This window comes from Leguminivora glycinivorella, chromosome 20, assembly GCF_023078275.1.
Source record: "Leguminivora glycinivorella isolate SPB_JAAS2020 chromosome 20, LegGlyc_1.1, whole genome shotgun sequence".
NCBI lineage: Eukaryota > Metazoa > Arthropoda > Insecta > Lepidoptera > Tortricidae > Leguminivora > Leguminivora glycinivorella.
The window spans coordinates 7,777,448-7,800,484 of record NC_062990.1 but is presented as its reverse complement, the minus strand read 5'-3'; the positions used below and the strand labels follow the sequence as shown (position 1 = coordinate 7,800,484).

The following is a 23,037-nucleotide window of genomic DNA, read 5'->3' as shown; positions in this document are numbered from 1 at the left end:
GAATTTCATTGTTGATTCTGGACCTACCTATTGATATTTTGTACAACGTACAATCAATCAACAATTGATGACAGTTAGCTTTTGCACTCTTGAATAAATTTCATTGTTGATTCTGGACCTACCTACTGATATTTTGTACAACGTACAATCAATCAACAATTGATGACAGTTAGCTTTTGCACTCTTGAATGAATTTCATTGTTGATTCTGGACCTACCTACTGATATTTTGTGTTTTATATTATGTCTATATCCAGAAAGGAAAATGGTAAATACTTTCTCCGCTATTTACTTTGTATAACCTAAAAATTAACCTAATAACTTACCAAACCACTAGTATTCAACGGCAATGCATTCTTATACTTCAGCCAATCTTCATACACCTTATCATACGGCGGCCTATGGCAATCATTTGGCCCAACATTCGGCACTCCAAGACTACTCATAGGCCCAATACTCTGTATACTGGGCCCAAGGTTGGCCATAGGGTTGGGCTGGTACGTCGGCCGTACTCTGTACTCCATTGGACGGATCTGTATGTAATGGTTACATGGGTCTATGTTATGATCGTAGAATCTGTCACAGTTGGGTGGGACTGAGTCGTATTTTTCTGCTGGGTTCTTTGAGATTAAAGGCCGGATGGCGCTGTAGTCGGTTGTTGAAGACTTGTTTGAACAGGTGTCGCTTATTTTGCCGTCTAGAGGTATAATGTCCGGATTTTTATCTGAAAAAGGAAAGCGTTTGTAAATTTTTGACGAAGTTTAATTTAGATATATAATGTTATCTCTATTCTGGAATTTTCAACACTATTGACTGCTGATAAATACCTGATAGGTCTGATATAGACCATGATAGTATTGATAGTCGTAGACCTATGAGGTATTTTTTTCAGTTTGGCGGCGCAACTTTTACAGGTATGGGATCAACTCCGAAAATGTGTCAAAAAATTGTCCGTTTCATACACTTCAGTTGTGTGATCTTGACATTGTGTTGGTTGGTCATTTATTTAATATGAGCATATAACTAAAGGATGTGTGCGGTTATCGGTGACTGAGGTATAACCTCATAAAATATAATGTGGAAATACTCAAGAATTATTAAATTTATAGAACAGGTGCCTGTGTGGTGACGGGTTAAGAATTTCACCACCCCCTTTCTTCCCGTGGGTGTCGTAGAAGGCGACTATGGGATATGGGTTAAATTGTGGCGTAGGCGAGAGGCTGGCAACCTGTCACTGCAATGTCACAGTTTCGTTTTCTTTCAACCCCTTATTTGCCAAGAGTGGCACTGAAGCTTTAGTAGTTTCATGTGTTCTGCCTACCCCTTTATGGGATACAGGCGTGATTGTATGTATGTATGTATGTATGTATGTATGTACAATGAATAATTAAGAGCAATACCCAAACTGTCAACACTATCAGACTCTTTCGTGCCTGTCAAAGGCATGTTGGAAGTTTCATCCTGCTGTCTCTTGTCCTTCTCGTTTTTATCTGAAAAGAAAGGGATAAGTAAATTCATTTTTCGCATAGTGACTGTCATAAATTGTATTGTGCTTTATTTCATGATACCTATCTTATCATCCATACTAATATTATAAATGGGCAAGTATGTGTGTCTGCTTGTCCGTCTTTCAAGGCAAAACGGAGCGACGAAAATGATTTTTTAAGTGGAGATAGTTGAAGGGATGGAGAGTTTTTTTTTTATACCACGTCGGTGGCAAACAGGTATACGGCCCGCCTGATGGAAAGCGGTCACCGTAACCTATGGACGCCCGCAACTCAAGGGGTGTCATGTGCGCGTTGCCGACCCATTAGAAACTTGTACACTTGTACTTGACATAGGCGACTTTTTGTCTCTTTCTAACGCGAGAGAAGCCGCGGGCAATAGCTAGTATGTATTTCATATTTTCCATTACATAATTGACGCAGGGTATTAAAGCGAAATTTTACAGTCGCTTTGAGAATATAATACATATACATTCATCATAAATTATTAATGCAGAATCAAAGGGAATTTTCAGAGCCACTATCAGTTGTATTCGGGATTATTTATCAGTGTAAATGGCCTGGATACAGTATAATAAAAAGTACTATCGTACAACAGTATGGCCACTCCCGCTCCCCGCTGAAAGTGCCGTTTTAGAATCGGCCACCGGGTGCCGGTTTAAGCAACTGCTACTAACCCATTTCAAAATGAATAAATGCACCTTTAAGTAAAAGCCTTTATTATGACCCGCTAAGTGGATACAGGTTGAAGTTTTAAAGGTTCAGTTTTAAGAGATAATTGAGTTATCCCAAGTTTTATGGTTGTTAATAATGAGTGCTTATTGTAGCCGGTCCGTTAATTATAAAGTTGGAGACTACAGGTGAGGTTTTATATACAGAAAACAAAAGTTTATTAATCTGGCCACACTTAAGATTCAACTAATTATAAACTCGGCTTCACTTCAGCCACACCTCGGACAATGGTGATCAAATATATGAAAGAGGCGCGTTCCCACGCACACAGTCTAAGCTCGTGTAGGTGAACGCGTTCCATGCTTGTATGAGTGAGATAAGACAGGTCGACTGGTCGCGTTCTAGACAGGCGGTAATTATGTGGTAACCGAGAGCACCCGCTGCGGTCGACACTCATGCAAGCACGGCACGCGTTCACCTACACGAGCTTAGACTGTGTGCGTAAGAATGCGCCTCTTTCATATATTTGATCGCCAGTGTCCGAGGTGTGGCCTAGAGGCGCAAATTGATGGTAAAACACTTTGAAATTGTTTATAAGTACTTATAACAGTATAAAAGATATTTAATTAATTTGCACCTTTTATACTATATGATATTACATTACAAAAGGCTGCTTCTAAGTTAAAATTATAAAAAATTGCGAATACAACGTGAACAATATTAAGTCAGTCTTTTGTGTATTAAATTTTTCTTTTATGCGACAAAGAAATAGGTAATACCATTATGTTCAGATACATAAAAGACTTCAAATGCTACATGACTTGCAATAAAGTAATACATTGGGTATAAGAATTATACAAAATTAGAAGGCTCTTTGCGTTGCTTAGTCTGAGCAAAAAGAGTAATAGAAATGAAAAAGTGTCAACATCGTAGTGCCGTCCCGTTTTTTCACACATATTGATTTGAAAGGGATAACAGTACAATGTTGCCACTTTAATTTCTAATCTTTTTGGTTAGACTGTATTTTATAGCAAACAAGTGCCGAAAACTACGCATGTGACGAACGAAATCTTTTGCGATTAGACCGAAAGTGCAAGTAAAAGTAAATGCTATGCTTAGTGAGCGCTTCATTCGCCAACAAACTGGTTACAGTTTGGCGAAAATTTAAAATTGTATACCGAGGCATGTACCGTTTTTGTAAATAAACTAAAAAAAAAGTTTCCGTGCTTGAAAGACATAACTTCGCATGGAGAAAGTTCCAAGGCTTAAACTTCATTTAAACATTGAACACAGACGAGGATATATGAACGGATGATTGCTATGAACATATGTCTTTTGTGAGAACTAAAGACTTGTGGTTGCTGTTTTGCTCACATATTTTTAATAAGCAGACGTGGGCGGGGATGAGCTATTTTTTTCCTAATTTGACATAATTTGACATGTCTGTCATGAAAATAGCTCACTCCCACATACCTCTGGTAGTGAAGTAAATTTAGATACATTCAAGTACATTTTTTCGGCAGAAGGCAGAGTTATATTGGCGCTTCAGTTATTTAAGTTTACAAATTAAGGCTCGATTTATAGCACAAAAAATCATATATCATGTTTTTGTAAGCCAATGAGAGTCATGGCCATGGCCTTGATAGTTAATCTAGATATAGCAAAGGAAATTGATTGAGTATGTTGTATGGTTTTTATATGTTATCCATTTAAAAACTAGACGAGGGTATGTGCAGATATACATTACATATTTTCGATATGAAATATAGTAATATAAGCCGTCATAGTTAATACCTGTTTTGTAAATATCGTCATTATCTCTGGAGTCTCACAAGGCTCTGTATTGTCACCACTACTATTAATAAGTTTCAGTGTATAATAATTTTATTTATTAATATGGACTATAGTACTCGTAATGTAGACCAGATTAGTTAAGATAAGTGCAGCACACATTGCTCGCCCTTGGAGTTGGTCATAGGCTGCATGACCAGCCACAAGAGCCGGGCCCGCAAGGGCAACGCTGGCGGGGCAACGGTGGTCTGCAAACGTGTTCCCTAAACCCCGCCCAAGGCGAGCGTCGGAACACCCCAGAGGGTTTAGTCCGTGGGAGTCGGACATACCCACTTGGCTCTCCCGGGCCGGTGGGATCCATAAGGGATTCCCCCTGGGTCAACAAAAAAAAAGGCGCCTGCACCAGAGAATTTTTGACGGGTACCACGACAGCCAGCCGGGGTGGTGTAGTGGTGAGCACGTTAGTTACCAGTGGACGTAGTCATCTTTCTTTGGTGTATGGTATATTTCAGTTTTTAATAATCGAAGGCAATTTTAATAATAAAACTACCTTGAGACACTGACATATTAAACATGTAAAATCGGGTAACTTGCGTAAAATTGTCAAAGAAACATGTCGAGCGATCTTCGAAAATTTTACGTCAGTTACCCGATTTTACATGTTTAATGGAAGGCAGTTAAATTTCATTGAAAACTGCCGCCTCTTGTTTTACCTCTTAAGTTGTTGTTTATACTTGCTATGTTGTTTCGTGTATTGAGGTGTGCAATAAAGAGTATTTGTATTGTATTGTATTGTAATACTTTCGACAGTACCAAAATCAATGTATCGGACAGAATTCAGACTTTCACTACTCGTGTTTTCGTAATGTTAGCCTCTTGGTAGGATACAAACTTACTGTTTTTATTATTGCAGTGCTTGCAGCAGAAGACGGTGGCTGACACGGCTGTCATGGCGGCGATGACACCGACAGACACCAGGACGATTATCAGCACGGTCGTCAGCTCCACTTTCACGGGGACTTGGGCTGTGGAAAAATGGAGATATCAGTTTTAATACTAGCAAATAGATAAAAGGCCATAATTATATTTTAACTTTTGACTAAAGAGACTCTTCTTCTCAGTTGTGCGCTCTTGTAAGTGCGGTCGAGATCATGTGTTGGTCAAGTTTTGCGCCACTGCTTTTCTCATGATGAGGCTCCATACAGTTCTATTTTTGTCAGAGTGAGAGTTTTTAGCAAAAAGGAAACAAAAGCCCATAGTTCAATTTTAAGTTTTAACTAGATTAAGATTATACCAGAAAGATTTGGGGCCATTAACCCAGGGTTAAACGCTAAATCGAAAGTAAGGTCTGAGTGCACGCTCATATTGTGCGTGCAGCGTGGCGGGGCGTGCGGCGTGCATGTCAAACAATTGAAGCTCATACAAGTGTTCTGACTCGACGCTGCATGCTCCGCTCCAAGCGTCTACTTAGACCTTACAGCACAGTATAATAAAGAGTACTATCGTACATTATGGACACTTCCGCTCACCGCTGAAAGCGCCGCCCACCCCCTCTCGGTTACCTCACAGTTACCGCCTGTCAAAAACGCGAACAGTCAACCTGTCATATCTCACTCATATAAGCATAATACGCGTTCACCTACACGAGCTTAGAATGTATGCTAGGAACGCGCCTCTTTCATATATTTCATCCGCAGTGTCCGAGATATGCTTACAGTAAGAGTATATTGGAAAGTTTTTGATTATTTTCTATAGGTAATTTTCTAATAGGTATTATTGAATAGACAATGCGCAGTCGTAACTAACAGGATATATGTGGGCAGTAAAGAGAGGTACCTAATTAGTGATTACCCTTGTTATTACAAAAGGGTCATGCGCGTGACCTTTAACCTTTGTTCTCATAATTATTATAGCAAAAAAGAAATGATTTACAACTGCTTATTATTATTTTGTCAAAGTATATTTAATACTTTAATATATAACATAATAAAACATTAGGGACATAAAATTATCTTACAATAAAACTAACTATTAAATCTAAAATTAAACTTAAAATAAAATAAAAATTAAATTAAACTAAATAAAACTAAAATTAAACTAAAGTAAATCTAAAAACGGCCCCTGTGGCATAGTACCGAAGACGCTGGCAGCATTTCCTCGCTGAATTGTCAAGCTAATACGCTGAGCGAGGAAGCTGCCAGCTCTTCGGTCGCCGGTGGCGTCTCTTAGTCTCTTCGATAAGTCCTTGAAGAGACTCAGAGCGCCATGGCCCCACGGACCAAGGGTCTCGACGCCGAATGGAATAAAAACATATTTTATAGTATATTTTCAGTATACATGGTGCTTTTTGATAGCAGTAGTGCGCAAAGTGATTCATTTCATGTCAGATCGAAAGTTCAGAGGGCTATCTGGGGCTCATTTCTCGAAGCTACAAGTTACACTTTACAAGTGGTAGTCAATGTCTAATATGCACAGAGAACCTCCTATAGAGTAGCATTCTTGTATATTTTGTTCGCGATACGAGTCACCAGTGCCAGGGGTGCGAGGAGCGGGCGGGGAATGTGTTAAGCGCGCTGTGATTGGCCGTTTCAAGGACGGCGGGCAGTCGCGCCAGATGAAAGGGACTGTCCCTCTACTGACGCGTAAGTGGCCAATGTAAGTTGACCTATGCCGGCTCTGAATAAATTATAAATATGACTTTTATGTGGAATGTAATGACGTCTGTTTTTAAATTTGAGCTTCTTGTTACCTTTCCACACCATTTCACACTACAGGTGGACATCTTTAAGACATCAAAATACCCTTTTTCAATTTTTTTACTGCGAAAAACACGCGCTGCTTTCGGGTCTGTTCTGTGTAATATACTTCTGTTTCTAACTTGTAACATTCAGCTTTGAGAAATGGCCCCCTGTACTTCACGTCATACGATACACGTCGTGCAAATAGGGATTCTGTAATTCGAGTCAATTTAAAATTTAAAACACACCAATATAATATAGTCATCATCATCATCCTCCTTGCGTTATCCCGGCATTTGCCACGGCTCATGGGAGCCTGGGGTCCGCTTTACACACCAATATATAGTGTTTCAATTTATCCCCTTTCGTGTCATATTTACCTCTTCTGCACTCGTATTAATATACTAGGCAACTTGACTTTTTATTAAATAAAATATTTAATACCATGCACGAAATAAAAAGCATGAGATAATTATAAGAAAAACATGGACAGAGGTTATTTTTAACTCCAATTTATATTTTATATTTCCGATAGAAATATATAAAGTAAATCAGTTGACCGTGACGTCACTCAATTCGATTTCATATTAATTCCATAATAGCAAGTCGATTCAAATCGTTTTGACAGTTCTTAAAAAGAAACTGATTTGACTGGGAGGAAAGCAGCCTATTATTTTACCTACAAATTAAATCTTACTCTTGGAAAATCTATTAGTACTGTAACAATACATATTGTGGAAATTCTCGCTTAAAGGAATCAGTCAGAAATGAAACTTCAATACTGAAATTCAACACTCATTACATTCAATTAATGGTAATTGATATTGGTAATGTAACTCCATTTCAGAAAATTGACGGCACTGACCAGAGGCTATCCTTTGTGAAATTAATAACTCACTGAGTACCAGGAATATTGGTTTACACTGGATCAATCTAGAAATTCTAGGATAACGGAAATTTGGTTAAATGTGCCCACATATTTCATTTAAAATTTCGGCTCTAAATAATATATTTTGAGATTAATGCGGATAGGGAAAATTGGTAGGATTATTTCACCCAAAATATAATAGTACATTACATCAGAGGCCGGGAAAATGAGGATTTCCGGCCAAGTGGGAATATACGGCCGAGCGAGCGTGCGAGCGAGGCCGGATAGGGATACGAGGCCGGGAATCCATTTTCACGCTGAGGCATGTATAGTGCTTTTCTCAAACATACAATGAAATAAAAAAAAATGCTCTAAAGGACAATATTTTATAAAAAAAAGTTACTTTGCAGGCCTAGGCCTGAAAAATAATATGAAATCCCTTTACAGTCCTCTCGAGTTGTTGCGCCCAAAAAGCGATACTTCCCAGCCCATTTTAAGGAACGTAAAGACAATATTTCATTGCATGTTTGAGAAAAATATATTATTTTTATAATTTAACAGTACAAAGTTTAAAATACTAGACTAACGATTCCTAGCGATTGTAGGCAAAAAGAAGATGAAGATTAGATGATTTAATACTAAACTCTTGACTTTTCTATTGTAAGCTTTCACTGCTACTAGTACTGCTACTGGTAAGCCAACTTCATCATACAGGTTCTCACTAGCGACTGCATTATTATAAACTGATAGAAAGGGATACATATTTCAGCGGAGTCAACGTCAAAAGAAAAGTAACTCTCTAATTTTAATATTTGGACGTTTTTCACTCACTGACTCACAGAGTATATGGCCGGCATACTAACTTTAATGATCTGGCTTGAATAGTGACTACATTGTTGTAAGCTGATAAAGATATACCGATAGAGGTATGTTTGATGTACATCCTATATAGATAGATGTAATTGATTTTCCAAGTACTTAAAACTAACCTGTACGTCTTTGAATATTCCAGCAGAGAACATGTTAAAGTCAGGGGCTCACTGGCCCCTTTCCATTATAATAAGCTCTCACTGCCACTGAGAGAGCGTTGCTGGCAAAGTCTTTAGGTTTAAATTAAAGTGTTCAATTGACACTTTTTCCATTTCCGATACGATTATACTATACCTAATACGGTTCCGTACTAACCTGTATGTCTTTGAGGATATTTTAGCAGAGTAGACGTTAAAGTCAGAGGCTCACTGGCCCCTTTCCTATTATAAGCTCTCACCGCCACTGAGAGAGCTTTGCTGGCAAAGTCTCTAGGTTTAAATTAAAGTGTTCAATTGACATTTTTCCCATTTCCTATAAGATTATACTATACCTAATACGATGTCGTGCTAACATGTATGTCTTGGAGGATATTTTAGCAGAGCAGACGTCAATGTCAAGGGCTCACTGGCCCCTTTCCATTATAAGCTCTCACTGCCACTGAGAGAGCGTTGCTGGCAAAGTCTTTAGGTTTAAATTAAAGTGTTCAATTGACACTTTTCCCATTTCCGATACGATTATACTATACCTAATACGATTTCGTACCAACCTGTATGTCTTTAAGGATATTTTAGCAGAGTAGACGTTAAAGTCAGAGGCTCACTGGCCCCTTTCCTATTATAAGCTCTCACCGCCACTGAGAGAGCGTTGCTGGCAAAGTCTCTAGGTTTAAATTAAAGTGTTCAATTGTCATTTTTCCCATTTCCTATAAGATTATACTATACCTAATACGATGTCGTGCTAACCTGTATGTCTTTGAGGATATTTTAGCAGAGCAGACGTCAATGTCAGGGGCTCACTGGCCCCTTTCAATTATAAGCTCTCACTGCCACTGAGAGAGCGTTGCTGGCAAAGTCTTTAGGTTTAAATTAAAGTGTTCAATTGACACTTTTCCCATTTCCGATACGATTATACTATACCTAATACGATTTCGTACTAACCTGTATGTCTTTGAGGATATTTTAGCAGAGTAGACGTTAAAGTCAGAGGCTCACTGGCCCCTTTCCTATTATACGCTCTCACTGCGACTGAGAGAGCGTTGCTGGCAAAGTCTTTAGGTTTAAATTAAAGTGTTCAATTGACACTTTTCCCATTTCCGATACGATTATACTATACCTAATACGATTTCGTACCAACCTGTATGTCTTTGAGGATATTTTAGCAGAGTAGACGTCAATGTCAGAGGCTCACTGGCCCCTTTCCTATTATACGCTCTCACTGCCACTGAGAGAGAGTTGCTGGCGGAAAGACCGGACACATAGAGCTCAGGTTCATCACTGCTTATGTTGGCTAGGAGAAGGCCTGTGCCCATGTCGAATACCTTAAAAAAATTAATACATTTGTGTTAAAAATGTTTGAAACTAATATTATTCAGGGAGTTGCAGATTATCCAAAAAAATCTTGATGTGTCTGTGATGGGATGGGACACATCCGTTATGTTGGAATAGTGTGTTAATGTCAACAAACTCATAATCATCCTCCTTGCGTTATCCCGGCATTTGTCACGGCTCATGGGAGCCTGGGGTCCGCTTTGACAACTAATCCCAAGATTTGGCGTGGGCACTAGTTTTTACGAAAGCGACTGCCATCTGACCTTCCAACCCGAAGGGTAACTAGGCCTTATTGGAATTAGTCCGGTTTCCTCACGATGTTTTCCTTCACCGAAAAGCGAGTGGCAAATATCAAATGACATAACTTCAGAAAAACTCATTGGTACGAGCCGGGTTCGAACCCGCGACCTCTGGATCAAAAGTCGCACGCTCTTACCGCTAGGCCACCAGCGCTTCGTTAATGTCAACAAACTATTCAAACATAACAGACACAATACTGTCACGTAGCAGAAGTCTATGGAATATCCCATACCATAGAAATAATTGAACGCACGCTAAATTCGGTGACAGACGGTTTGGTGCAACCCTAAGCGCTAAGCCAGGGTTCGTAGCCGAATGGCACAAACGCTCACGAAACGAAACGCTCGTAGATATCTATCTCTATCGCTCTTGCGTATTGGCGCGACAGAGCCAGACTACCTTTCGCGGCGTTTCGTTTTCGTTTCACGTCGCAGAAATGCCATACGGCTACGGAACGAGCGTATCGTTTCGTGAGAATTTCGTGAGCGTTTGTGCCATTCGCTCATTCCAGATCAGTCGTCAAATATTTATTTACTTACTTACACTAGTGGGTAAAGTAATTTGACCTTCAATAAAGTCAAATTAACTGCTTTTAAATTGATAAAAGTAGGTGAATCTAGTAATAAAGATGATTTTCCACCTGTGGAACTACTGGAAGCAGTGATAAATGCATTTTTTGCGTTGTAGTTTCCTCGCTATAGTGAGGGGAAAAGTTTTGTGTTACACTCGGGTGCAAATGTATTTTACTTCTCGTGTGTTAAAAAACTCGCAAGTTCAGGATTCTATTCTTGAACCACTCGCTTCGCTCGTGGTTCATCTATAGAATCCTTTCACTTGCTCGTTTTTCAATTCCACACTCGACGTTAAAATACAACTTTGCCCCCTTGTATAACAAATAACTATTAACGAACGGCTTTAACGGTGTCAGGCGGATTGGTGCAACCGACCTTTAAAGATATACGGTGAATTAAAAGAACCCTTCAAACTTTGCATAATAACTTTTGAGGTCATAATGAACAACTTTTATTATGGGACCAATACTAAAATCGCAATAAAAAATTTGGCTGTTCTGTTCCATAGAAGAGCATTTCTTTTTTTTTTGCCACTTTTATGAAGTGTGATATTTTTGAAAAAAATATGCTATTTCTAATCAGAATTACTAGCCTTTTCAACCCTAGTAGTTAAAAACATTGTCCCATACGATTTTTTCTAATGTTGTTACCATTTTCCCTAGATGTTGTATGGGGTAACAAAAGAGGAAAGTAACAAAGATGTATGGAAATTCAGGGACACTTTTTGTCTCCCAGTGAGATTCAAAGTACTCGTGATTCTGAGTACAATTGACCTAAAAATCCCTAAAACAATCAAAATTTTTTTATTGGCAAAAAAAAAAAGAAATGCTTAGAAATGAGCGGCATCATGACAGTCGAAATGGGACAGACAATTTTTTTTTGCGATTTCAGCATTGGTCCCATAATAAAACTTGTTCATTATGAGGTCAAAAGTCACTATCCAAAGTTAGAACGGTTCTTTTTATATCGTCCTGTATAATAAAAATAATTATGTACTTACTTGCAGCAAGAAAGCCTGTCTTATACCGCCATCATGTCCTGGCGTGCAGTTCAGAGTCAAAGAGTCATAAGTTACGTTCGTAATCTCACAGGCTTTGACTGCTGATGGCTTATCTGCAAAGATGGTCAATTTTAGAGTAATTAGTTTGATTCTTCATTCGATGTTTGAGCATTGTGACGTGTAATATGTAACAAAATCCATACTAATATTATAAATGGGAAAGTGTTGTGTCTGTTTGATCGTCCGTCTTTCACGGCAAAACGGAGCGATGAATTGACGTGATTTTTTAGGTGGAAATAGTTGAAGGGATGGAGATTGACATAGGCTAGTTTTTGTCTCTTTCTAACAAAAGCTAGTATTATATAATTTTCTTTTACAAAAAAGTGTGTTACTATTATTAATAAAATTACCAACAATCCATAATGCTTTCCTAAATATGAATGACTGATGGAATCAGACAAGATCTATTCAACTTTACCAATAATTAATGCACAAACACAAACAACGATTAATTTAATGAATCAATTTACGGAACGTAAAGTGAAATAAATTCATTGAATATGGATTCAATTTAACACTTTCTGACTGACTTAAAGTTTCATAATTTACGCTGAACATAGGACTTAATTGACTTAAACTTTTATACTTTGGCTTGAATTGTTGGATATGATATTACGATAGTGGTCGACAGGGCGAAATATAGTAAGGTACAGCGGGGCAAATCTCGACTGGGGGCAATTGTAACTGATTCATTTTTTCCATTATTACACTATGATGGCGAGTTCTACATGTAATCACTGTACACGCCTACCATATATGACCGGTGGACACTATTTAATAATGCAAACATTGTAAAACATGGAAAAAATGGACCAGTTACATTTGCCCCCCAGTCGAGATTTGCCATGCTGTACCTTATCAGTGCTTTCTACAAAACATCATAAAAAAGAAATAAAAAGTTTAATGAATAATTATGGAACATTCATCAGATGGGTTATAACCTAACCACAAAATTAAAATTTTGAAAAAACCCCCGACCGCGACATAGTAGACCGATTTTTCCGATACATAGCTAAGAACACTCCCGACTAACTCAGCTTTCAGACAAAAAAAAAATTAAATATTAAATCGGTTCATCCGTTCGGGAGCTACGATGCCACAGACAAACAGACAGACAGACACGTCAAACTTATAACAACCCGTCGTTTTTGCGTCGGGGGTAATAACGTTTCTTTAAGCAACGATCTGCAGACAAAGCTGTAAGTAAATGGAAATAATTTGAATGTGCAAAAAGTTTGAAACTTTTCATCTGTATATCATTCATTAGGTAATAGTCTGTATCTTTAGGTATTAATAAAAAAAATCTACCCTAAAAAGGCTCCTTGTGCCAGTTGAGTGTAAATGAAAGCATTACTTACTATTACTTATTATTATTGAAGTTACAAATTGTAAATAGTTTTAAGACCATTTTTGTAAACCCACTATTGACAAATAAATCCATTCATTCATTCATTCATTCATTCATTCATTCATTAGTTACATGACCAAATAAGACAGTTCGCAGACAAGTCGACAATCCGCTTGGTTTTTAACCCCCGACGCAAAAATGACGGGGTGTTATATGTTTGACGTGTCTGTATGTCTATCTGTCTGTGTGGCATCGTAGCTCCCGAACGGATGAACCGATTTAGATTTAGTTTTTTTTTTGTTTGAAAGCTGAGTTAGTCGGGAGTGTTCTTTACCATGTTTCATAAAAATCGGTCCACTATGTCGGGGTTTTTTTTCAAAATTTTAATTTTGTGGTTAGGTTAGTCTTGTTACATTTGGTTGGTTAACCAACAAATGTTGTAACTACCCGAAAATGTGCAAATTATTTGTTTACGTTATTTTAAATACCTAAAAGTATAGACTATAGAAACACCAGGGAAGTAAGTAAGTATAATATTAATGATATTAAACTGTAAATAAAGAATCTAACCTGCAGGTAAAATATGGAAGAGACAGGGTTTCGTCTGCCGCCCGACGCTGTTGGTGCCCGAGCATTGCACCCACCCGTAGTCTGATGATGTGTTGACCATGTATAAATAGGTACCTAGAAAAGAAAATTAAATAAGTCAGGGGCTTCCATGTGTAAAAAACATGCGTTTTTTTCCTATAGAATAGACAAAGAAAAGCTTGGACAGATGTAGCAATGCACCTAAGAGAAGTTTTCAAAATCGTGAATGTTCTCATGGAAATGTGGAAATCCTCATTATATTGCTTTAGGTTTAATTTCTGCGACATTTCATAACTTGTTAAGAAATGCCAGTATGTACAGATGTAGAGCGAAAAAGTTTCCTTTAGTATTTTTCCGGAAACGTTCGTATATGTCATGCTAGTTTAGACAGTGTCAGTACGTCTTGAAATAGCATGACACGTTCGTAAGTTTCCGTAAAAATACACTGAGAGAAATTTGCATTGTGAATTTAACAAGTTCGACTTGTTGCGGTTTATCCGTTTGAATTAGGGCTCCCGGTCGCGTCCGTGTTTCGTGTACCCGTTGCCGGGTATCCGTTCCCGTGTTACACGAATCCGGATTTCTGGCCCGTTTGGAACGGGTAATTAGGGACCGTGTAATTAAGGTCCGGGTACCCGTGTAGTCCGTGCGTCCGGATCGACGGACTCTAAAAACCCGCGGGTCCGATCCGTTCTCGACCTATAGTGATGCTTGATGATCGTTCGCGTTCTTGGTTCAAGCGAATATGAGAACCAAAAATGATAAAACCTTAATAACTAAAATGAGAAAGGGACAGCGGAGCAATTGTGACTGGGGGACAAATTTTAACTACTCGATTTTTTCCATGTTTTCCATTTTCGGCATTATTAATTATATATCAGGGCACGCGTTTTCAGTGGCCTAAATTAGAAAGCATGAAAGTTGGTATGCACATAGCTTTGACGTTCATAAGGATAAATAGAAGTAGAAACACGCTGAGGAGTCAATCTCTTCCCCCACTATTATCTAGAATAGAATAGAATAGAATAGAATTCATTTATTTAACGTCACAACATGGTACACACAAAAAGAAGAAGGCATGCAAAGAAAACATACAATGGACGCTAAATAGGACCCTCACTCAGCATGGTGCCACGGCAACCCGCAGCGCTGGTTTTCTGTGAGGACCTAGGTTTAGTGGCGGCACGTACGCCAACGACACATAAAAACAATTAAGAAAAAAAAAACAAAAGAATAATTAAAATAAACATACAAAATCAAATTATAAAAAATAAAAAACACAACAGCCGTTACAAAAAAAAAAAAAAAAGAAGAATTTATAAAATATTTTGACGGTAGGACAACAATACCAACTGTGTTAGTGAACCGCAGTTCAAAATTTAAATTTTTGCCACAGAAAACAAAGTAGGTAGGTATCTCCCATTTTTAGCTTTTTAAATTTTCACGAAAACTATTAAAGGTAGGTATTAAAGGTTTTGGTATGTAAATATTACGAGTAGGTACTTACCAGAAAGATGTTTAGGAGAAGTACCATGAAATTCTCTACAATATTTCCATTTAAAGTATATTACTAACAGATGGTAGTGCTACCCCTACTCATCCCGCTAGTAGTTAAACACAAATATTATGCGGGGGACTTAAGCATAATTTTAAAATGATGAGTTAAAGCTATACCTTAACAGACAGTATTGAAGGAAATTTTATGGAGAATATATTTTTCCTAAATATTGTGATTATAGCTTTCACGGTTTTCATGACAATATAAAAAAAACTGAAAATAGTGATATAAAAATGAGGGAAAAGAGGGGAAACATTGACACCTCGGCGTCTGCGTACTTTTATTTTTTTCTGTTAAGTGTTTGCAAGTTATCTATATACATGTCAAGTCTCATGCTTTTTGTCACACCCTATCCGACTAGCTCAAGTTAAGAACCAGGACTATGGATACATATTCACTTCAAAGTAGTTCACTCCAAAATAACAAAAAAAAATACCATTCTTAACTAGGTATTTGTAAAACAGCGCGGCTACATCTAGAACTTTTCAAACAAAAGGTTTGTCCATGTCAAAGGGATGCCGGGTGTGAGGTTTGAGTGTCATTATTATCAGTAAAAAAAAATCACCACGGGTATTGGTTATTGTGCCGCCCACAAGTCATTATTACCTTTGTCTTCTCATGCGACGTTAATTCTACTAACTTTTTAGATAAAAACTAATAACTCGATAGTTCAAATAAATTTCCTTAATTTGAAGGATATTTATGAAATAAAATGGATTATATCGCCTATAAGTAATGAATTTACAATTAATTATGGGTGTCACCCGTTGACCACGGACGCTGTAAAGTGTTCGAAACGTCGGGGTGAATTGTAAATTCAGTATACGTGATATAATCCGTTTCCATAGTTATGTATTTATCTATTTAAGTATGTATGTATATCGTCGCTTAGCACCCATAGTACACGCTTTGCTTAGTTTGGGGCTAAGTCGATCTGTGTAATGTCCCCAATATTTATTTATTTATTTTAAAACTATGAGACATAGATATAACTATAATAAATTGCATGAGTAACTGTCGCGGTAACCGAAGACAATATTTTGAAGTATATTTGTCAACATGTGTACATATATGTAGTAAGTACCTATAGGTGGTATGGTCCCTATAGATAGTTAGTAAGGCACCATGAATATCATAAAACAATCAAGTAAGTAATAGAACTAATATAGTATTTTTCACACAAACCAATACCCTGTTTAGACTTCTATTAGTTAACCTAGAGACAAATAAAGTCCATTAAACTCTACTTTTCGCAATTGTCTTAAGCAACTTTATTGAAAAAAAAACAGTAGACTAGTGTTCCTGACGAATTATGGACCTATATGGAATACGTTTGTAATATTTGTATTGAATACATATCATCATAATTATTATCTAATCTGTACGAGTAGCCTATAACGTAACGGGAACAAGTGCAAAAAATATAGTTAACACGTTATTGATTCAAATAAAACGAGTATGTATAAAACCAATTCGTATTCGTTCGCTAAATTATTAAATTTCACCTATTTTTTAAATACAAACCGGCACGGCAATAAGTCGATCGGTCCGCCGGCCGCCTCGTGTGTTCAATACCCGAACGGTGCCGAAGTCCGTGCGTCCGGCCGTCCGGCCCCGAACGCCGATTCGGCACTACACGCGCGAACGGCACTACACGGGAACGGACTTCGGCGGGTTCGGGTAGTTCGGACGCTTAGCACCGCCGGGGCTAAGGGGCCGGGCGCACGGATCGGCGGGTAGTACCGAATATCCAGAGCCCTAAGTTTGAATCAGCCAAACGTATGTTTAAAACAATATGTGTCAGGTTGTTTTTATAAAATAGACTTGTTGATTCAAATATATTGCCGATTCAAATGACAAGTAGCTTGTTGTTTGAACCAAAGAGGACGTAGGCGCTATTTTAACCAAAAAACTTGTTGAATGAACATGAAAACTGGTTGTATTTTCTCTCAGTGCACGAAGGAAAATCTTTTCGCCCTACATGCCATGCCTCGCGGAAGAGCCAACTGGCGTGATAAATCATCTTTTGCCTTTTCATTAAAAATTTAAGGTCCTCTAACTTTCTGAAATTTACACTAGGGGCTTTAATATCTGGTAAGGCATATGGTGGATACAATATTCCTTTATTTGCTCCCTGTAAGCTAGTCGAGTAGCCATTCTAGTAAGCTAACTAAGGTATGCTGAACAAGAGTACTAAAGTAAAGCTTCGTTCGAGATCTTATACGCGTTACGTAAGTTAGTAGGGATTCAGAGAAGCCACGGATGGTATTATGTGCTTAATATTAGCTTAGCGTGATACGAGCTGCAGACACATTCCTAAAATTGAGACTCTTAGTCAAATAAAAAAAATCTTATGCAGGTTTCGGGTATTATAAGATTTTTTTTTAAGATTAGAGATCATATGCAACTGAAAGTAATACATACATACATACAATCACGCCTGTTTCCTAGAGTGGTAGGCACAGATCATGGATTTCCATTTACTACGATCCAGACAAACCACTTTCACTTCACACACTTTCATAACGTTTCTCATATACGCTCGTCGGTTTCGAGTACTTCTGCCTTTTTGCAATATTTCCCCGATTTGATCAAGAAAAGTTCGCCTAGGTCTTCCACTTCCAACTGACCCTTCCACTCTTTTTTCATATACTTTCTTCATTAATCTCCTCTCATCCATCCTCTCTACATGCCTGAACCACCTTAACATACCCATCTCAATCTTTGTCACCACATCTTCATCCACTCCACACTTCTCTCTTATCACGCTATTTCTGATCCTATCACTAAATTCACACCAGCCATGCTTCTTAAGGCTCTCATTTCCACGGCATTCACTTGACTTTGATGTCTTTTCTCCCACACCCAACTTTCAACTTTTACTTTTTCACTGAAAGTAATATATTATTATTTTACATCATATATTAGTGTACGTTCAAAGGTACAGAAATTGAGGTTTGCAAAAAATGCAGACCATTTCCATGAACATTTTGCATTCTATTTTTTCTAGTGAAATGATGCACATACAGCCTTTAAAAAATACGTTAAATTGTTTACTTTACAGTAATCGTAAAAGGCTCATTTATCACACGATCCAAGAATTATATTTATGTCTTGTACAATATTCTCTCTAAAATGTCATGGTAAAGACTGCTTGCACGCACTTATATACAGTTACACCTATAAACTTCTCGAAGATAAACTATCTAAGTTTTGCGTGAACAGATGTTTTTTGGCAAAAGTGTCAAAGAAGTAAGTTATCGCATTGGACGAGAGCCAATTTATGGACTCGATATTGATATGGGAAAAGCTATTAGGTAAGATCAACTGAGGTACAGTCGCGTTCTTTTACTTCGACGTATTTACGCAAACAAAACTAACTATAGGCAATGCTGGGAGTCTTCTTAGTCTATCAGCAGACCACTAGCGATCAATTATACGAAAGAGGCGCGTTCCTAGCACACACAGTCTAAGCTCGTGTAGGTGAACGCGTACTATGCTTGTATGAGTGAAATATGACAGGTCGACTATTCGCGTTTTTGACAGGCGGTAACTGTGTAACCGAGAGGGGGTGGACGGCACATTCCGCGGAGAGCGGGAGTGGCCATACTGTACGATAGTACTCTTTATTATACTGTGCAGTGCTATCAGTAAAGTACGACTTAAACACCTCAAAATTGATGTCAAATAACGTACCGGTCTTGCCCGGATCGACCTTAAAAAGAACTCTAATATCATTAGTATAAAAGTGTGTCACATATTTTTGCGGAAGTGTATAGATTTTCGTCACTTGGTCTGAATGCGTTTTCTAAATATATAAAAGAAGAAATTGACTGACTGGCATATCAACGCACAGCCGAAACCGCTGGTCCTAGAGATTCCAGGAACATAGGTTCCTTATTTAAGGTGTAGAGGAGCACTAAAGGAATTTTAAAATTTCACCTCCTAATCCTAAGTGGATGACATGGGAGTCCAAAGTATGTATGGGAAAGCAAGATTAGTTTGGCTATTTTATTCGAATTTTCACGGTATTCAGATTACGTTTGAAGCTGTTTGAAGATATCTTTGAAACTTAGGTCAATAGGCTGTGAAAAAAAAAATATCACTTACCACTCTGAGCAGCGTTTAACGTAGAAGCTGCCGTAAGCTCATGCTTGCTGTGCGCAGAACTGTTGAACCACCAGTGATACGTCATAGATTCCTGTCAAAGAAAAACGATTAAGTAATTACTGATAGAAGTTGGCACAGTTGCTTTATATGTAGTCTTAAGATTTGAGTAACCCTCGGTAGCCTAATCGATATGTGAAGGTAGCAGGATATCTATTTCGTTTGAAGCTACATATTTATAAAATGGAACCCGATGAGCAACCTACTTGGAAAATAAACGATTCTCTCACTAATAAAATCAATAAAGGTATTCGATGGCTATGTTTTTTCACTGAAACCTGCCAATGAAACTGTCACTGACAAGTTTCAATGCAACACGATTCTGAGATTATTCACAGTCACAGTATAGTTTGATTGCACAAGATTTTATATCCACGCGTTCGTCAAGTTTGTAGTATGCAAGGCCTCAGTGCACGTGCACTTAATTGCGGCGTGCATATCAAACAATTGAAGTTCATACAAGTGTCCTGAGTCGACGCCGCATAGGGTGGACACACGCTCGCCCGCCCCGCCGAACGCTCCGCTCCGAGCGTCCACTCAGGCCTTGTCATAGCAGTTACATCTACATAGCAATTTAAAAGAAATCGTCCTTGAAAAGCGATCAAAGGTTTTCAAGTCTTCCTATAAACACCAAAAGCAATTTTCACAAACAAAAACATCCCTAAATACATAAGAAATAAACTTTACGACAATTCGGATCTAAATAAATATTGATTGATGGAAATTGAATGAGGTTCTTCACAAAGCCTTTGGAACCAATTAAATTTTGTCCCATTACAAAGTTCGGCTGAGGAATAACAATTGGGAATTATACCTGCAGGCCAATTCTGTATAAACTACTTTTATTTGGTTTTGATAAGGCGTTTACAATGAGCATCATTTGGGACCTAAACATGGCGGGAAAATTGGGCTCTGACATTACACCTGGGTCTAGAATAATGGGATCAGATCTTCTTCTAGACGAGACTGGGGCAAACTCAACAGACTTCGTATTGGCCACGGTCGATGCGCCTATTACAAACACCGCTGTGGGTGGGTGGATTCTCCAGCCTACGATTGCGGTGCGGAAGCCATAACCATCCAGCACATGATTCAAGATTGCCCCATAACACGCTATGCCGGCCCTCCCGAAGACCCGATCACCCTGCGCGACGAAGCAACAAAATGGCTGACTGCTCTTAGTCTAGATTTTAAGTCAAATTTCCCGTTCTATTTATTTTTAACAAGCAGAAACGTTTGCTAACGATTCTAAACATTTTTATATTAAAGGAAAAAATGGAAAATTTTACGCTTCCGGCGGGACTTGAACCCGCATCCTTTTGCAATCCGTGCCAACCAAACCAATTGAGCTACGGAAGCCGCGCCGGACATCGCAAATCTTTCCATGCCTTTCCTTATGCAAAAGGATGCGGGTTCAAGTCCCGCCGGAAGCGTAAATTTTTCAATTTTTTCCTTTAATATAAAAATGTTTCTCGTTCTATGTTTCTATTTTCTAACATGTATGCCATACGAATAAATAAATCATCTAGTAAGAGTTGCTTGTGATCAACACTGATTACTAATACAACTGGAGTCGTCTTGTAAGGCATTTTGCTCGCATGAATTATATTTCGTTCGTTTCATTCTTCAGATATAACATTTACCAGGTAGTCCTTTAAACCTACAGGCGACTTATGCACAATATTTAGAGACAGTCAATTGACTATTGAACTGATTTTTAGTTCATTCATTCACATCCCTACCCTTTCCAGTCGTTCCACCGCCATAGTTGCTCATTTTCTTTTTCGTGCACGGCGACGAGCGCACGCGCCTCTTTAGCTCCTCAGCTATGACGGTATTACCTACCTACAAAAATGTCTAAGCGCACAGCTAAAGACAAGTTAATTCATTACCGTGAAAAAATTAAGAGGCTAGAAGAAATGTATGATTCGTCTTCATCGGAAGATGAAGGTAAGTTGTTCGTTTATTATTGGTACTAAAAAGTGATGAAAATGAGCCGACATAGGGATTGACTGCGAGTCTCTAACTATGATCAATTAACCATCTGGGTTGACTGCGAGTCTCCAACGATGTTAATAAGCAGAACAATGCGCGCAATCTTCAGTAGATGCACGTTACTCTGTGACACAAATATTTTCTCAACCTACCCTCAAGAGAAAATATTTTTTATGAAATTTAATCATCACTTTCTTGTTCTAGATGTTGTAATGGAACAAAATCTAGATAGTACCGTACCGGCTCATGACCCTGTTGCACAGGCTCCACAAGATTTACCCACGTTGTCAGCTCACCCCGAGCTCGCTCAAGAGATGCTGCTAGCCCTTGGGGAGCCCGCCGGGGACAAACCGGAATATGGCGAAAAAATCCACGTTAATTTAACAGAACTTTGGCTACCTCTACTTAAAAAAGGTATGACGAGTGAAACCAAAGAAAACATTCTAAAAATGTATCTGGCTCCCGGCAATTGTCGGTTATTACAAGCACCAAAATTAAACGTGGAGATTTCAACTTCCGTAACCGATATTGTCAAAAACCGAGACAAAAACCTGGCTGCAATGCAGCAACAACTCGGCAACGGGATTACTGCCATTAACAGTGCCATGGGTGTTTTGATTGAATGTGCCGATTCCAACGGAATTAGAGCTATGAAACACCTCAGCAGCAGTTGCCGCATCCTGTGTGACCTTCATGCATCATATACTCAGAGTCGCAAAAAGGTCGTCACTGGTAGTCTCGACGAGTCTTTCGTGCAAGTTCTTCAAGACGAAGAACGTGACGATACACTGTTTGGTAATAAATTTGCTGAAAAAGTCAAGGCAGCGAAGACCGTTGGAAAGCAAGGTCTTTTAATCAAAAAGAAAGCACAGCCGACGACTAGTCGAGCGTTATACTCGGGAAACTCGTCAGCACCCCCTCGCTACGCGTCGAACAGGGGGGCGGAGAGACGCTCACAGGTAGGCGAGCTACAGCCGTCGGGCGCTTTCAGCGGCACAACTGAACACGATACGTGTCCACCAGACACCGTAACGCTAGTACACGGTGGCCGAATAAGTCATTTTTATAACTGTTGGCTAAAAATAACTTCGAATGTCATGGTTTTGGATTGGATCAGATATGGCTACTCAATCCCATTTAACACGGAGGTAACACAAACACATGTTCCGTTAAACACGCTTGAACAAAGTGAAGTGGCAGATATGAAAATAGCTATACAAAAGCTGTTAGATTTAGGAGCCATATCTGAGTGCCATAAAGTCAAAAACCAATATATATCTAAGGTTTTTCTTGCTCCAAAACCTAACGGAGGAAAGCGTTTTATCTTAAATTTAAAAGGCCTCAATAAATTTATTGCTCCCTGTCATTTTAAGATGGAGGATTATCGCACGGCCTCAAAACTCATTCCTCAAAATGGTTTTTTAGCCACAATAGACTTGACAGAAGCATATCTGCTCATACCTATAGGCATGAATGACAGGAAATACTTGAGATTTCAATTCAATAATCATATATATGA

At 38.5% G+C, this 23,037-nt stretch overlaps 1 protein-coding gene across 1 annotated transcript in view; it reads right to left on the bottom strand.

Moving 5' to 3' along the window:
- Window positions 1–23,037, bottom strand: part of LOC125237003 (B-cell receptor CD22-like) — a 440,892-nt gene that overhangs the window by 5,259 nt on the left and 412,596 nt on the right. The window contains exons 13-19 of the mRNA XM_048143915.1: window positions 19,467–19,557; window positions 13,781–13,894; window positions 11,803–11,915; window positions 9,737–9,920; window positions 4,864–4,992; window positions 1,400–1,489; window positions 326–723 (exon numbers count right to left, since the gene is read on the bottom strand). Coding sequence (XP_047999872.1) covers window positions 326–723; window positions 1,400–1,489; window positions 4,864–4,992; window positions 9,737–9,920; window positions 11,803–11,915; window positions 13,781–13,894; window positions 19,467–19,557 — 1,119 coding nt within the window. The remainder of the gene's footprint in view (window positions 1–325; window positions 724–1,399; window positions 1,490–4,863; window positions 4,993–9,736; window positions 9,921–11,802; window positions 11,916–13,780; window positions 13,895–19,466; window positions 19,558–23,037) is intronic.